Source organism: Gadus macrocephalus, chromosome 9, assembly GCF_031168955.1.
Source record: "Gadus macrocephalus chromosome 9, ASM3116895v1".
Taxonomy (NCBI): Eukaryota; Metazoa; Chordata; class Actinopteri; order Gadiformes; family Gadidae; genus Gadus; species Gadus macrocephalus.
The window spans coordinates 20,915,111-20,932,448 of NC_082390.1; the positions used below are offsets into that span (position 1 = coordinate 20,915,111).

The 17,338-nt window shown below is 43.1% G+C and overlaps 1 protein-coding gene across 2 annotated transcripts; it reads right to left on the bottom strand.

Moving 5' to 3' along the window:
- Nucleotides 1-1,404: 1,404 nt before the first annotated feature.
- On the bottom strand, nucleotides 1,405-16,515 carry armc10 (armadillo repeat containing 10). 2 transcript variants are annotated; one of them, XM_060061371.1, is made up of 6 exons: nucleotides 15,879-16,515; nucleotides 15,661-15,806; nucleotides 14,558-14,692; nucleotides 14,273-14,449; nucleotides 4,425-4,496; nucleotides 1,405-2,767 (listed from the first exon to the last, which is right to left on the bottom strand). In XM_060061371.1, the coding sequence occupies exons 1-6, from the start codon at nucleotides 16,144-16,146 to the stop codon at nucleotides 2,516-2,518; spliced, it is 1,050 nt and encodes a 349-aa protein (XP_059917354.1). In that variant the 5' UTR covers nucleotides 16,147-16,515; the 3' UTR covers nucleotides 1,405-2,515. The 2 variants fall into 2 exon arrangements, with proteins under 2 accessions (XP_059917354.1, XP_059917355.1); XM_060061372.1 differs by having other exon boundaries at nucleotides 15,661-15,803; nucleotides 15,879-16,502.
- Nucleotides 16,516-17,338: the final 823 nt, after the last annotated feature.

Here is a 17,338-nt window from a genome sequence, read left to right on the forward strand (position 1 = left end):
TTTCATATCGGTGCATCCCTACGTAGAATGGAACTGGAAGCAAGTGAACCAACGCACAACTTCATCTACGTAGATGAGGCTGGATTCAACCTAACGAAACACAGAAGGCGGGGTCGAAATATCATTGGCCACAGGGCTACAGTTGATGTGCCAGGCCAACGGGCGGGAACATAACTATAGGTGCTGCTATCTCTGAGAATGGTGTGCTAACGCTTATTCCCATTATTGGGCCATACAATACAGAGCGACTTTTGTCACCTTTTTAGACACTCTCTACAGGGATCTCATCCCTGACCCAGAGAGGGATCAGATTGGAGATGACTTGCCATACGTGATAGTTTGGGACAATGTCAGTTTCCATTGCTCCAACATCATCAGGCAATGGTTTGACCCACAACAGGATGCTGATGGAGTTCCTCACACCCTACTCCCCATTCCTTAACCCTATTGAGGAATTTTTCTCTGCATGGAGAAGATGGAAAGTATGTGATACATAGCCACATACAGATGACCCTTCTGGCTGCCATAGAAGCAGCGTGTGATGACATCACAGCAGATGCCTGCAGAGGCTGGATTAGACACTCTAAAAGATTCCAGTCTCTTGCAATCAAGGTGTAATTTACAATAATTGTCTTCAAAACTTTAGCCATAGTTTACATCAGAACATCCCTCCAGAGTACGCTGTTATTGATAACACGACTAAGCAATTTGACTGTCATATCCGTACACAATGACTCAGAATGTCATTCTGTTGGCACTGACATGTTCATTGACTCATATTTACTTTTGAGAAACAAACTAAAGATTTTGACCAAGAGACTGGCTTTTGCATGAAATCCATGGTGTTTTGCTATTTGTACGAATTGTTTTGAGAAATGCACTTATTGTTTTGCAAATTTAAATTCTGATCTGAGAAATGTACCAAAGCGAATCAGAAATTGTAAATAAGAGGCCCCCGGTCCCCTCACACAGAACCACCATGTTCGACCATGTTTCGTCTGTGGCCCACAACAGACTAACGGCTCGAGTCGTTGTTTTATATTCAAATCAACTTTCAATTAAAGTGTAAATGAAGCCGGTTTCAGGTCAAATTCAAACACTGATTGAAGAAAAAAGGTTTTGGGCCAAAACGTGGGCGGGCATATTATTCCCATGGTTTACGACACACAACGTTTTGATGCTTTGTTAGTAGGCTACTGCCGTTGTGTGCGAACATTATCTGTTGTATGAAATGTATGTTATATGTTCTATGAAATGCGCCACACACCGTGGGGTTATTCAATGTGCCCGAAACTTACCCCGTCTTGGACGCGGACATCAGTAAACGCTGCCTATACAGAGCTCAACACATCTACACCGCCTGCCTTCACACACTGGTTGGCAGAGACAATCAAAAACATAGGATTTTACTGTGTTTAGTTTAATTGGTTTCAATCTGTAAACTCACCGCTAGGTTCCACATCATTAATTCTCCTTGAATTGTGTCGTCTTGTTTAAATGTCCCATAAATCGTCAGTTAATGCACGTCAAATGAAGACTGATAATAATTCGGGTCAAACTCCAAACATTTTACATCAGTAATGTAGACATTCAAGCAGACAAAACAGGCATTTCTGTTAAGAGTTGGCCATCATAAAAAGTGTCACACTAAATAGCTCACTGGTTGATAGCTTTAGCCACATACATACATAAATACAGTACATACATACATACTTCACATACTGGGCTCTTATAGAATTACACATATTTCTCAGTGCGTCTGGTAAACCCTACGACGAATCTAGAACTTGTTTGTAAAAACAAGGTTGAAAGGCTTATTATAGCAGTAATAAATGATTACATTGCATTAGACGATTGCAGACCCAAGCTGCATCCATTTTGGTAAATACCCAAGACATAACTTTCAGTAATATCAAGGCCATATGTTAGTAAATAATAGACGGATCAGTTTAGCTCCCTGGCCCTTTGTCGGGCTCTGTCTCTCTGGTTGTTATTTAGCCAATACACTAATTCATTAGAAATGGGCTTTGTTTTTTCTTTTAATATTATAGCTAGCCAAAGTCATTGTATTCCAACAGCTGTAGCAGGTGTTGCAGCAGGACCTCGGCTTTACCGCTCACATTATTCATGTTTTGGGAGAACTCCAGACAACAATCAGAGTCACAGATTTGGCAGTGGCTTTGGATATTCTTATTAAATAATAAAAAAGAAACCTGCTGTTTAACAACATGTTGCAGACAGGAAGCACTTAGAAAAGAGGACTTGATGTGTGCAGATCAAGAGGTCTCTTTCACCGGTTCTCAATATGAGCAGAACAGGGAACTTTTAAATGGATGAGTTATTCAAAATGGCCGCCCGTTTTCCGTGGTTCTGCCAACTTCTGTGTCAGATGGAGACGAGTTACAGCCACACCAGGACTAAAGCCAAAAGGGGTTCCACGGTGGCCCCTGGCCTTCAGACGGCGGTGTTGGTCCCCGTGAGGCAGACCGTCACCAGCGAGTCTTCACACCGGGCCTCACAGGAGCACATGAGCCACATGTGCGCGGACATCCTGGTCGGGGTGGGCGAGCAGTTGGACCAGCCTGCTGTGCAGCGTGGAGGACGGGTCCAGCAGCACCCGGTACAGGCAGTCCTGCCGGCTGCGCAGCTCGGCCGCCACTGGGGAGGACGGCGTCCACGCCTTCAGGTTCCCTGCGAAGGCCAGAAGGCGCTGGAGCACCGCAGGGGCCGTCTGCAGGTCAAACAGCAGCACAACAGACGCGGGCACCTGCAACCAAGAACCACCATCAACACCACCTACAACCAAGAACCACCATCAACACCACCTACAACCAAGAACCACCTACAACCAAGAACCACCATCACCTACAACCAAGAACCACCATCAGAATCACCTACAACCAAGAACCACCATCAACACCACCTACAACCAAGAACCACCATCAACACCACCTACAACCAAGAACCACCATCACCTACAACCAAGAACCACCATCAACAATACCTACAACCAAGAACCACCATCAGAATCACCTACAACCAAGAACCACCATCAACAATACCTACAACCAAGAACCACCATCAGAATCACCTACAACCAAGAACCACCATCAACACCACCTACAACCAAGAACCACCATCAACACCACCTACAACCAAGAACCACCATCAACACCACCTACAACCAAGAACCACCATCACCTATAACCAATAACCACCATCAACAATACCTACAACCAAGAACCACCATCAACAACACCTACAACCAAGAACCACCATCAACACGACCTACAACCAAGAACCACCGTCACCTACAACCAATAACCACCATCAACAATACCTACAACCAAGAACCACCATCAACAACACCTACAACCAAGAACCACCATCAGAATCACCTACAACCAAGAACCACCATGAACACCACCTACAACCAAGAACCACCATCAACACCACCTACAACCAAGAACCACCATCAACACCACCTACAACCAAGAACCACCATCAACAACACCTACAACCAAGAACCACCATCAGAATCACCTACAACCAAGAACCACCATGAACACCACCTACAACCAAGAACCACCATCAACACCACCTACAACCAAGAACCACCTACAACCAAGAACCACCATCAACACCACCTACAACCAAGAACCACCATCAACACCACCTACAACCAAGAACCACCATCAACACCGCCTGCAACCAAGAACCACCTACAACCAAGAACCACCATCAACACCACCTACAACCAAGAACCACCATCAACACCGCCTGCAACCAAGAACCACCTACAACCAAGAACCACCATCAACACCACCTACAACCAAGAACCACCATCACCTATAACCAATAACCACCATCAACAATACCTACAACCAAGAACCACCATCACCTACAACCAAGAACCACCATCAACAACACCTACAACCAAGAACCACCATCACCTCCAACCAAGAACCACCATCACCTACAACCAAGAACCACCATCAGAATCACCTACAACCAAGAACCACCATCACCTACAACCAAGAACCAACATCAGAATCACCTACAACCAAGAACCACCATCACCTACCACCATCAACACCACCTACAACCAAGAACCACCATCACCTACAACCAAGAACCACCGTCAACACCTACAACCAAGAACCACCATCAACAACACCTCCAACCAAGAACCACCAAAGATCTCTAATAACCACAACACAACCCCCAGCCTCATCAACAACCTCCACCACATGGCATGATTAGTATTTAGTGATGATAGTAATAGAATAACTTGTAACATGTACTTTATCAGGTGGCATCTAGAACATACATCAACACTGGCCATATCAGTTTGGACAGGTCAGTACTGACCTTTATAGAGTTCAGAGTTTAACTAACAACAACCAGGAGAGTTTAATCCTTACCGTGGCCTGTACTATGTCGTCCATCATATCGGGATTTGACGACAAATTCACCAGGACCTTCAAAGTTTGAATCTGAAGAAAGGATATTTTCAGATGTTAACTTTGGGTCCATTTAAACGATAAAGGAATGCCTTATACCAGGGAGTGGGGCCGCATGCCGCCCGCACCCTCACTTAGTGCGGCCCGCAGATCATTTTCAACGTAGTCATTGTAATTATACTGTTCATGGATAGAGGGCTCGGTTTTTCCATTGGTTCCAAACAAAGGGGAATGAGAGGGGAATTTCCTTCGAGACTGCTAATTAATGTTAGCCTGGGTATATCCATGCTGCCTTGCGCGCGATTCATTCCGCGCTGCTAGGCAGCCTGGATTCCATGGATCCAATTTTCGCCTGAGATAAGGAACCAATCACAGAACGGGGAAGGACGGCAAGACGATGAGGACGTCTATGCGACACACCGAAGCTTGTAGTTTACGGATCCAAAATGGCAGCAGACGCGTTACCTTTCGATGCAGCCTTAGATAGTGTTCCAAGTACTTTAGAATGCAAGTTTATTTTGAAAAAATAGCAACTTTGGGCATTAAACTCTTTCATTACCAAGAAGGATGTCTTTGCCCTGCTACCAACAGGCTTTGAATGGCTATGAGCTACGTACAGACTCATATGATAGACCTTCGTAGCGCCCAATAAACGGCTCCGAGCAATCATAAACCACGCCTCATATACGAGAAAATGAATGAGTGGTTCCCAGACCTCATCAAAATGTAGATTGAGATGAGGTCTGGCGTTAGCCAGGCTAAATCAATATGTGTTGGTTCAATAAACATACAGACATACACTGTATATACAAATATTTTGTTCTTTTAGCTCCTCTCTAGAGATGACTAGCAGCAAGAGAGAGCAGACTTCTATCCAAATCGACAGCGCATACAGGCACTTAGTAACGTAGGAGGAGGAGGAGCTAGGTGTTTAGTAACGTAGGAGGAGCTAGGTGTTTAGTAATGTAGGAGGAGGAGGAGCTAGGTGTTTAGTACCAACAAGAAACAATGCAAAGGCGATCCTAGGCGATCGCCTAGAGCGGCAAATGCGTTGGGGGCGATTAATGAAATTTAATTAAACAAGCGAAATAAAACATGTTTTTCCAAACATGTTTCCAAATGGAACGGACAGGGGGGGGGGGAACGAGGGATTATCTGTTAGTGCGGACTGAAACCCCCACTGAAGGTTGCAGGGCGACACCCCCCCCCCACCCCCTTGTCCACTCCATTTGGAAACACGTCTGTGTCCCACCTCTGGTGAATCAGGATCTGGTCACCCTAGCAGGAGGTTAGAGGTTTATCAATGTAGTAGGAGGGGTTAGGGGTTTATCAATGTAGTAGGAGGGGTTAGGGGTTTATCAATGTAGTAGGAGGTTAGGGGTTTATCAATGTAGTAGGAGGGGTTAGGGGTTTATCAATGTAGCAGGAGGGGTTAGGGGTTTATCAATGTAGCAGGAGGGGTTAGGGGTTTATCAATGTAGTAGGAGGTTAGGGGTTTATCAATGTAGTAGGAGGGGTTAGGGGTTTATCAATGTAGCAGGAGGGGTTAGGGGTTTATCAATGTAGCAGGAGGGGTTAGGGGTTTATCAATGTAGCAGGAGGGGTTAGGGGTTTATCAATGTAGCAGGAGGGGTTAGGGGTTTATCAATGTAGCAGGAGGGGTTAGGGGTTTATCAATGTAGTAGGAGGGGTTAGATGTTTATTAATGTAGTAGGAGGGGTTAGGGGTTTATCAATGTAGTAGGAGGGGTTAGGGGTTTATCAATGTAGTAGGAGGGGTTAGATGTTGTTTAGTAATGTAGTAGGAGGGGTTAGATGTTTATCAATGTAGTAGGAGGGGTTAGATGTTTATTAATGTAGTAGGAGGGGTTAGGGGTTTATCAATGTAGTAGGAGGGGTTAGGGGTTTATCAATGTAGTAGGAGGTTAGGGGTTTATCAATGTAGTAGGAGGTTAGGGGTTTATCAATGTAGTAGGAGGTTAGGGGTTTATCAATGTAGTAGGAGGGGTTAGGGGTTTATCAATGTAGTAGGAGGGGTTAGGGGTTTATCAATGTAGTAGGAGGGGTTAGGGGTTTATCAATGTAGCAGGAGGGGTTAGGGGTTTAGTAATGTAGGAGGAGGGGTCAGCCTAGGTGTTTTGTGATGTAGGAGGAGAGGTTATTTTAGATTAGATTCTAACTAATTAGCATATATTTTGCAAAGTATATATTATTTATTTTTCTCAAAAGGTCAGTTTTTCCACATCCATCAACTCATTAAACTCACAATATGTATGTCCTGGTTTCCAATCCACTCATCTTCAGAACTTTGTCTACTTTAACCAAGTTAAATTTGCTCCTGTCCGATTCCCGAGGATATTCCTAACATTTTATCTCTTGTGCCTAGAATCTCAAACCCTGTCAGTATTGTTTCCCTTCTGTTTTTGGAGACCCTGATATAGTTTGGAAATTACTTTTTATGCCCTCTTTATATGCTTTAATGAAAACATCAATAACTTCATTGCCTTCCTCAGATAATTCCGGTTTGATCTCCTTATCATAATAATCTCATTTGTAAAAATCTTTATTTCCTAATTCAAAGGCGGCATCTCCCTCCATGTTGTACTTCTTAACAATTTTACACCACATATTCAATGTTTTTTAATGATTTATATTTTAATAATTTATATATTATATATAATATTTTCTATATCTTTCCATTTTCGCATGGTATAGAGGGCAGGATGCACACACTAAGAACCTCAATTGCGCTGCAAAAAAGTATTCCCTTAAATTAGGAGCCGATAATCCTCGCTCAACCTTGCTTAACTGCAGTGTTTTATATTTTACTCTTGGCCTCTTACCACCCCATATAAATCTGGATATCCATTTTTCCAAGGTTTTAAACTGTGTTTCTATTATATGTGGAATAGATTGAAAGAGATATAACCAACTTGGTAACATATTCATTTTAATAACCTCAATTTGTGAGCCAAAGTCCATTGGGAAGGCCGATCATCTTCTGAAATCCTCTTGAATATTGGCATTAAATTGGTTATAATGAATTTCAAATACTTTATCAAGTTTCTTTTCAATTACCACACCCAAATATTTAATTGTTTTTGCCTTCCAATTATTCTTGCATTTTTCTCTTATTTTCGGAGCAGGGAAGAAGTGTGACGAAAGAATTTGAGTCTTCGCTACGTTCAATTTATATCTGGCCAAATGGCCAAATAAAAATACTGGCCAAATTCCTCTAAGATCAACATTAAAAGGCCCTATTTGCATCCGGCGCAATTGACTTATCACTGGCGCATGTGTCGTTGCTAGTTTGCAACTGGCGCAGAGCGTTCTTTTCCCTCCTGCGCCACACGTCGGTAAATTAGGGAATGATCTTGCGCCCAAGGGGGCGTGTCGGTGAAAGGAGGAGGCGTGTCCTGGCGCAAACGTTCCCTGTCGCTATTTTGCAGTTTCAGAAACCACTTGCGCCACAAATCAAGAAATACCTGGTTTAAAGTCAGTGGCGCGTTGTTCAGATGCTATCTTAAGGGCGCATGCATAATGTTGCATGTGCACCTAGCACATGCGCATACACTTTGCTTTTCTCATCTACCTAGCCACACATTCTTGGTAAATTATTTGGGAAAGAACAGCTGATACAGCGGTAATAAGTTGTACTTTTAAATCAATGCATCTGCAAACACCGTAGAGCAAACACACATTTTCTTGACACAGACATCGTGTACATGCCCATAACTTTTAGGATTGATGAGTATTTGATCGTGAGAAAACATTGTCTTACCGCAAGTGTGTGTTAAAAAGAATGAATGAAGTGTGTGTATGTGTAAAATAATTAATGAATGCGGGTGCGCGTGTGTGCGTCCATCTGTTTAAACACACGCAAACTAACCACGTAACGCATAATACAGTCCATGGCAATGTATATTAACGGGGGGACACATATTAGGAACACAAGTCGATAACGATAATGCATACAATACCAATAAGAAACTATGTTTATAATGTATTGCGTATATCATTAAATAGAACCAGAGTCCTCAAATAAATTTTGGCAAAGAAAACTTAACACACATATGATATGCGGTAAGCATATCATATGTGTGTTAAGTTTTCTTTGCCAAAATTTATTTGAGGACTCAGTATTTCTTAAGTTGTGGAAGAAAACCTTATTCCATGTGTGAATTAGGCCATAATATTTGGCCATAAACCGAGCCATTTAAAGTTTGAAATTCATGTACATCTGTCTCATCGGAGACTGCAGACGAGTAATTTTTGCGCCGGTAAACTAGCGACATCGCCATAGAACCGCCCACAAAGCTACTTGTGCCTGGCGCTTCTCACTTGCGTTTCAGACCATTAAAATAGGGCCCCAAGTTGGGAAATGATCTATCTGGGTCTGGAAGGAACCACAATGACATCATCAGCGAATAATCCAATTATACGGACCTGCCCTCCTATTTGAATACCTTTCAAACCATTGCGCTGTCTGATCAATTGTGACAGGGCCTCAACATAAAATGCGAACAGAGTGGGGCTAAGACAGCGACCTTGGCAAGTCCCTCGTTGTAGAGTAAACCTATCAGTTAAATTACCATTCATTTTAATCCTTGCTGTAGGCTCTTGGTATCGAGTCTTAGTGCACTGTATTGCCTGTACATACCTGGTACAAAAAAAATCCAATTAACACGGTCATAAGCCTTTTCTGCGTCAAGGCTGGCCAGCATTAATCTTTATCATGACGAGTGGCTTCAAAGATAACTATTAGCATACAGAAAATTCCTTGAATTATTTTCTGTCTGTGACCTATAAATAAAATGTCCTTCGATGCTGCTTTTCTGCTCGGTATAGTGATGTACTTATCGCAGTATAGATAGATACAATTGATAGGCAATACATTGACCTGTGTGATGGAGGAGCTGTTTGATGGAATGGTTTATGTTGGAAAATATACTTTTTCACAATTTAATGGCTTAAAAAAAAGGTAGCAATTAAGACATATATATCTATTTTTTTAATTATTGAAATTTAACAAGAAAAATGTATGTTGAAAAACACGATTTGGACAGCTAGGGGCCAACTGTGACGTAAATTTTAGAAAAGACGATTTTCAGCCTTCAAAAATAAACATTGATATGTACTGAGCACAGAATGTGTCCGGGTAAAGACATTTAAGGAATAAATGTATTTAATGCAAAAAATGAGTAATCACTAGAAAGATCAGATTCTCTGCCACTTCAATTTATTATCGTTAACCTTTGTTCAAACGTTTAACCAATCATCACACTTACATCACAATAATCTGAAAACAGAATTTCGATATCATTTATACTTTTTTCATAATCAGTTTAAGTTTCCCTACCCACTTCGTATATTCCAGTTGGTCTCATTGACGTTAAGGCTTGAGCGTGAGCAATTCTAGATGACGCTCTAGCTCAAAGTTGCTAGTTAGCGATATCCCAAGGTAGCTATGAAAGCTAACCATTGCGGTCATCACAGAGCCTAAACAGCATCAATATTGAACCTAGAAATACGATGTCAAGCTTAAACGATTTCCTGTTACACTTGCGCTAAAATTATTAAAATCGATTGGAAATATGATGGTTATATATCAGGCGTTTGTCTGTGAGGACCCCTGTTTAAACGGCTGGACGCTAGGGGCTTGCTACATTTCCGGGTGTACTCCGGTAGAAGCTAAATACTAAAAACAATGCTTGCCTGTCCAATAGTAATTAGGGGCAAGGGAGCATCAGACCGTCACTCAAAGCTCTGCGCAAGTGGAGATTTGATTCATGATGTATTATGGTAAGTGGTGCAAAGGATCACGGGTAACCCGTGATCCATACGGATCAACCCTCACGGTTCGGGACGCAAGTGATCCGCGGATCATGACACACCGAAAGGTTGACCATTGGTCCTGTCTCGGGTATTTGGCTCATTTCGAATCGCCCCTGCCTGCTTCAGAATGGCTGGCTTTGGGCTTTCACAATCCTTAAAACAACCCTAAACATCCGTTTTCAGAAATGTGCAACTCACCGAGTGGTTAGCGGTGTTTGTCGATGTTCCTAATCAAGTATCGTAGCGAAACACAGTATCTGTCGTGTTTTATTTGGCATTTTGTAAATCCCATTGAAACGACAACCGGACCGGAACCGGAACCGGACATTGGCTGTTTATGTTTGGTTGTAGTCTTTACGCTCAGTTCTCTGTATCAACAGTAGGGCTAGAACCGAGCGAAAAGACTACATCCTGTCCCCCTTCCGTTTCCGGTCAACGAGCAATGATTCTTCAAACAGAAATCGATGGATTTACAAAATGCCAAATTATACACAACAGAAACTGTGTTTCGCTACCATAATTGATGAAAAAAAAAAAAAGACGAGGATGTCTGCATTGCCTGGGGAGAGCGTAGACTGTAAACGCTCCCCAGGCAATTCAGAAATCCTGAATTTAAAGTTGTAAATCCAGGTAGGGCTGGGTGATATATCGAATATATGCGATGTATCGCGAGATGTTCTCCAGGGGATGTATAAAATGCCCCTGTCGCGAACATCGAATACAAATTGGCACGTAATGTTTATTTTTGCCGCCGCCGGCATACTCATTGTGCGTTCACACCAAACGCGATGGGGCGACAGAATCCCATATAAAGTGAACGTAGACGCGTATTGGGCGAATTCTTCGCGAGAGAAAACCGGCACCAAGTTTTGATTTGTCGCGCCACACTTTCGCTGTGCAGAGGCGAGCGCGTTCACGAGGATTTGTGGCGCGACAAAGTTGAAATGTATTTTCATTTCTCGTGATGACAGCCAATCAGCGTTCAACAGCGTGGTCACTGAGTGACATATGTAACGTAAACAGCCAATCAGCGTTCAACCGTCAAACTCAGTGCAGTCCGGGGTGAACTGCAGCATGGAGGAGAAAGTGATTGTTGCCGTTTGCGACTCCCGGAGCTCTATATATAATAGTATACAGGTCCTTCTCAAAAAATTAGCATATTGTGATAAAGTTCATTATTTTCCATAATGTAATGATAAAAATTAAACTTTCATATATTTTAGATTCATTGCACACCAACTGAAATATTTCAGGTCTTTTATTGTTTTAATACTGATGATTTTGGCATACAGCTCATGAAAACCCAAAATTCCTATCTCAAAAAATTGGCATATTTCATCCGACCAATAAAAGAAAAGTGTTTTTAATACAAAAAAAGTCAACCTTCAAATAATTATGTTCAGTTATGCACTCAATACTTGGTCGGGAATCCTTTTGCAGAAATGACTGCTTCAATGCGGCGTGGCATGGAGGCAATCAGCCTGTGGCACTGCTGAGGTCTTATGGAGGCCCAGGATGCTTCGATAGCGGCCTTAAGCTCATCCAGAGTGTTGGGTCTTGCGTCTCTCAACTTTCTCTTCACAATATCCCACAGATTCTCTATGGGGTTCAGGTCAGGAGAGTTGGCAGGCCAATTGAGCACAGTAATACCATGGTCAGTAAACCATTTACCAGTGGTTTTGGCACTGTGAGCAGGTGCCAGGTCGTGCTGAAAAATGAAATCTTCATCTCCATAAAGCTTTTCAGCAGATGGAAGCATGAAGTGCTCCAAAATCTCCTGGTAGCTAGCTGCATTGACCCTGCCCTTGATAAAACACAGTGGACCAACACCAGCAGCTGACATGGCACCCCAGACCATCACTGACTGTGGGTATTTGACACTGGACTTCAGGCATTTTGGCATTTCCTTCTCCCCAGTCTCCCTCCAGACTCTGGCACCTTGATTTCCGAATGACATGCAAAATTTGCTTTCATCCGAAAAAAGTACTTTGGACCACTGAGCAACAGTCCAGTGCTGCTTCTCTGTAGCCCAGGTCAGGCGCTTCTGCCGCTGTTTCTGATTCAAAAGTGGCTTGACCTGGGGAATGCGGCACCTGTAGCCCATTTCCTGCACACGCCTGTGCACGGTGGCTCTGGATGTTTCTACTCCAGACTCAGTCCACTGCTTCCGCAGGTCCCCCAAGGTCTGGAATCGGCCCTTCTCCACAATCTTCCTCAGGGTCCGGTCACCTCTTCTCGTCGTGCAGCGTTTTCTGCCACACTTTTTCCTTCCCACAGACTTCCCACTGAGGTGCCTTGATACGGCACTCTGGGAACAGCGTATTCGTTCAGAAATTTCTTTGTGTCTTACCCTCTTGCTTGAGGGTGTCAATGATGGCCTTCTGGACAGCAGTCAGGTCGGCAGTCTTACCCATGATTGCGGTTTTGAGTAATGAACCAGGCTGGGAGTTTTTAAAAGCCTCAGGAATCTTTTGCAGGTGTTTAGAGTTAATTCGTTGATTCAGATGATTAGGTTAATAGCTCGTTTAGAGAACCTTTTCATGATATGCTAATTTTTTGAGATAGGAATTTTGGGTTTTCATGAGCTGTATGCCAAAATCATCAGTATTAAAACAATAAAAGACCTGAAATATTTCAGTTGGTGTGCAATGAATCTAAAATATCTGAAAGTTAAATTTTTATCATTACATTATGGAAAAGAATGAACTTTATCACAATATGCTAATTTTTTGAGAAGGACCTGTATAATATAATATAATTGTATAATATCAAAAGCTCGCGTCCGACGTCTCTCCCTCTTCCACAAAAGGTAAAGACATGCAATGGCACAAACACACTCACTCCCCCCGCCCGTTGCGAGTCCGCGAGATTCTCATGGACGCGCGTGTGTGACGTAGTCTGGACGGCGCGCTGCTGTAGGTGTGTCTCCGACCGGTGAGTGAGAACAGCGAGAGAGAAAAAAGGATGGAAACTGAGGATTTGGTTTTGAAAAAGAATAGCATTGGATCCGTTGTCTGGCAGTGTATATATAATAATTATTATTAACAGTTAATAAATAATTAACGGTTTGAATAAATGCTGTGTTGGTAAATCTAACTTGCTGTGATTTTCCTTTTCTTATGTGCAAGTTCTAAATTGTTCCAATACAAAGCACTAATGAGTTTAAACAATATGTTGTTTCATGTAATCTACATGCAGACTTATATTTCAGGAATACTAGAATTATTACTGACGTAACATTATGCCAGACATGGTTGAATCGAGCATTTATGATGTGCTCTAGAGGAGATTCAAAATATATCGAGATATATATCGTGTATCGAGATATAGTAAAAATATATCGAGATATTCATTTTGGCCCATATCACCCAGCCCTAAATCCAGGTCTGCTGTGCTTCCTTAGGACACAGGTTTTATTTTATTTTTATTTACTATCCATGTTAAAAAGAAGGAATAATGCCTCAGATTGCACTTTATTTAGTTTTTTATTTCATGTGGACAGAAGCAATTTTTGTAAATATTTACTCTGCTTAAAGAAAGCAGGATTATTACCAAATTGTTCACTTTATTTGGCTTTTACACATTTGAAGATTTTATTTAAAGTCACATTTGTTTTGTTATCTTTTGTGTTGTTGTTGATCCGAAAATGATCCAACCCGTGACTCAAAAACCGTGACACGATCCAAACCGTGAGTTTTGTGATCCGTTGTATGGTAAGCCGGTACGTCCGGCTTGCTCTAGTGAGAACGTGACGTTATTTCCTGGCTTGCAGCACTTAAAGCGTTCCCGATTCTCATTGGCTAGACAATTATTGTCAGCTACATTAGCCTCTTTAGAAAACCAGCTTCGAAAACAAACGCAACTTTACATTGTATTGCACGCACAGCAAGAACATGCAATGCATGAATTGGTGACCGGAATAAAGTAGCAATGTAATCAAGGGTGTAAGTGTGGGATTATGAAGACGACACCAACCTGCAGGACCTGGCTGCTCACTACAAGCAGGGAGAGCAGCAGTCTGATGGAGTCCCTCAGCAGATTGTGGCAGACGTCCGCAGCGGAGAGGTTGGTGAGCAGCCTCAGGGCGGCCAGCTGAAGGTTAGAGTTCACCGGAGAAGTCTCTATCAGCTCCAGGACCTGGGGGATGTAGACCTGAATCAAAGAAACAAAATGGGTTACTGTTTGAACTTTGTATCAATGATCCCTAAAAGCGCGGTATCAAAGCAAGGATAAATAGACCTAGTACCCAGAATGACATACCTTCAAAACGTCTTGGTTTTTGAGGTTCATGCTCAAATTATTCAAGGCATTCAGAGTCTGTACCCTGACGTCCGCTGCAGGGTCCGAGAGGTAGCGCGCTATGAGGGTGAGACCACCCAGCTCTCTCACAGCGTCCTGTGAAGGAGGAGGGGGCGTGGTAGACATGCATCTTCAACAAGAATAGTGTAGACCAGGGGTTTTCAAAGTGTGAGAGAGTGAGCCCCCCCTCAGAGAAAAAATTTCAGCTGAGCCCCCCCCCAAACATTTGAAACATTTTTTAAACATTTTAAACGTTATTCTGAAACATTACATCTTTGTGCGTTTTTAAACACATTTCTTAACACAATTTAACAACTTTATCTAAGCATGTTTTAGCTTAACCTTTTTTAAATACATTTGAACATCTTAATCTGTGTAAACTGCCAGTCGAATCAGATCAGCCTTTTCAGTCCAGAGATTCTACTATTCGGCGGGGTTTGTTTACCGGCGTTGCTATGGTGACCTAAATTATTATAAGCAACTGAAAACGATGCCGGTTTGAAACTAAAACTGTGATTCTGAAAAAGTATAAATGCTATCAAAATTCCGTTTCCATAGAATTGAAGATACAAGTGTGTAGATTTGCTTAATGGTTTGAACGATGGTAAACGGTTGAAAAAGGAATGAGTTACGATGTCTAGAAGTAGGTGTATCAGAATGGGCTGACGTCTTCAATGAAAACAGCTGAAAACGAAGCGGTATGAAACTAAAACTGTGATTCTGAAGAAATTTTAAATGATATCGAAATTCTGTTTAGATATTATTGAAGATACAAGTGTGTAGATTTGTTAAATGGTTTGCACGAAGATAAACGGTTAAATTGATTTAGTTATGTTACTTCTACTGTTGAAGTACGACTGATGATTTGAATCATCGACTTTCAGTGGGTTTTTCGGGTTTATTTTTTTCTCACGTCGCGCCCCCCCTGAGGTACTCTGGCGCCCCCCAGGGGGGGCGCGCCCCACAGTTTGAAAACCACTGGTGTAGACGTATGGTTTGGATTCCGTTAAAGCCAGAGTACAGAAAGAGCCGACAGTGTTGAGGAAGGGATGTGCCGGCTGTACCTGGTGGGCGCTGAACGCAGCAGCGTTTCCTAAAGTCACTAAGACCCGACACCTGTCGGTCTGCTCGCTGCTTGTTTGAAGGCACCAAAGCAGCATTTTGATGTTTTCCGGTTTCAGGTTTCCAGGAGATTTCGAGTCGATCACTTCTGTTAGAAAAACAATGGAATGTGAGCTGTGGTGAAAACAGTTTATTTGCTTTTGAAGGATAGTCCTCTTACCTTGTACATCCCGGACCACTGCGCCTTTGGTCCGGACCACATCTAGTCCTGATAGTTTGGCCAACAGGCTCCCGGGCTGCACGGTCTCCTGGACCTGGCCCTGGACGCTGCACCCAGGGGGACGTCCACTTCCTCCACCTTTCTGCTTCCTCTGGAAAACTTCCCCAGTGACAAGTTTATAAATCCCGTACGAAGCTCCGGCTCCTGCGAGGACCCCGAGCAGCGCCTTCATGTGTCCGAGCCTCGAGACCCCGCCGCTGTCCACCATGTTGTCTTATGTTTGAACACCGCCGCTCTCCACCATGTTGTCGTATGTTTGAACCCCGCCGCTGTCCACCATGTTGTCTTATGTTTGAAGCCCGCATCTGTCTACCATGTTGTCTTGTGTTTGAACCCCGCTGCTGTGAACCATCTTGTCTTATGCTCGAACCCCGCTAGCCACTAGTAGCTATGTATGGCACCATGATGGTACAAATCAGCAATTATTAATTCGACCTAACCATATAACGATCATGACATGTCATTATACGTGAATTGATAATATAAACCTACGGAAACTCATGACTTTCGACATTTCAATTCACTCATGCTTCTGACGTCATCTGACGTGACTGTTAGCACGTGTTCTGATTCGTTGTTCAAGATTGCTGGCAGCGGCCGACCAAAGGTTTCAAGGAGTTCCACCTAGGTTTCGGCCACACGGTGGCGCCCTTTCCCCTGTGACATATTCATAATGCCACTGGACCGCAGACTGAAGCCTCGTCTCTTAACACTTGTTTATGAGCTATTCCCCACACAGAAAAGTCACTTTAAATTGGATTCCGTTTGAAAACTAAATTTCGAAGAACCTAAGACCCATTCTGACAACCATTGTGAGTAATATGCCTATGCCTATGATTAAAGGGGTCATATAGTTCAAGTTTAAAAGCTTTATGCTATTTCGTTTTTTCCCATTTGCTTTAGTGTGTTATCTGTCTGCTAAGCTAGCGAGCCAGGGGGGGTTACTTGCGCCCACCGACAACACCCCTCATTAAGGTCTTATGTGTTCCTGAATCCTCGGACGCAAGCCTTCCGAGTCGGAGTTCAGGAAATCTCCCAGCTTTCTTGCGGCATTTCTTGGAGGCACGCCCCCTTTTGTCTTCATCTCTCGGAATTCTGAGAGTAGACCGAGAGGAACTTACACCGGGATCCCACCGGACGCGTACGCGCCGCGGAACGGCTGCGCCGCGGAACGGCCGCGTCCTCTGCCCTGCGTCCATTCCTACCGGGCGCGTAACGGCAGCGAAGCGCTGCCTTGCGAGCCAGCCGTATTCACGCGAGATCACGAGATCACGCGATAATCCTAAACCTTCCACTCCCAAAACTATTGCAATTAAATGCCACGCTTTGTCCTTTCTGACATTTTCCTTATAAAAAGGATGATTTGGTACATAAATGACTTCATGTTGCTGAACTTCGAC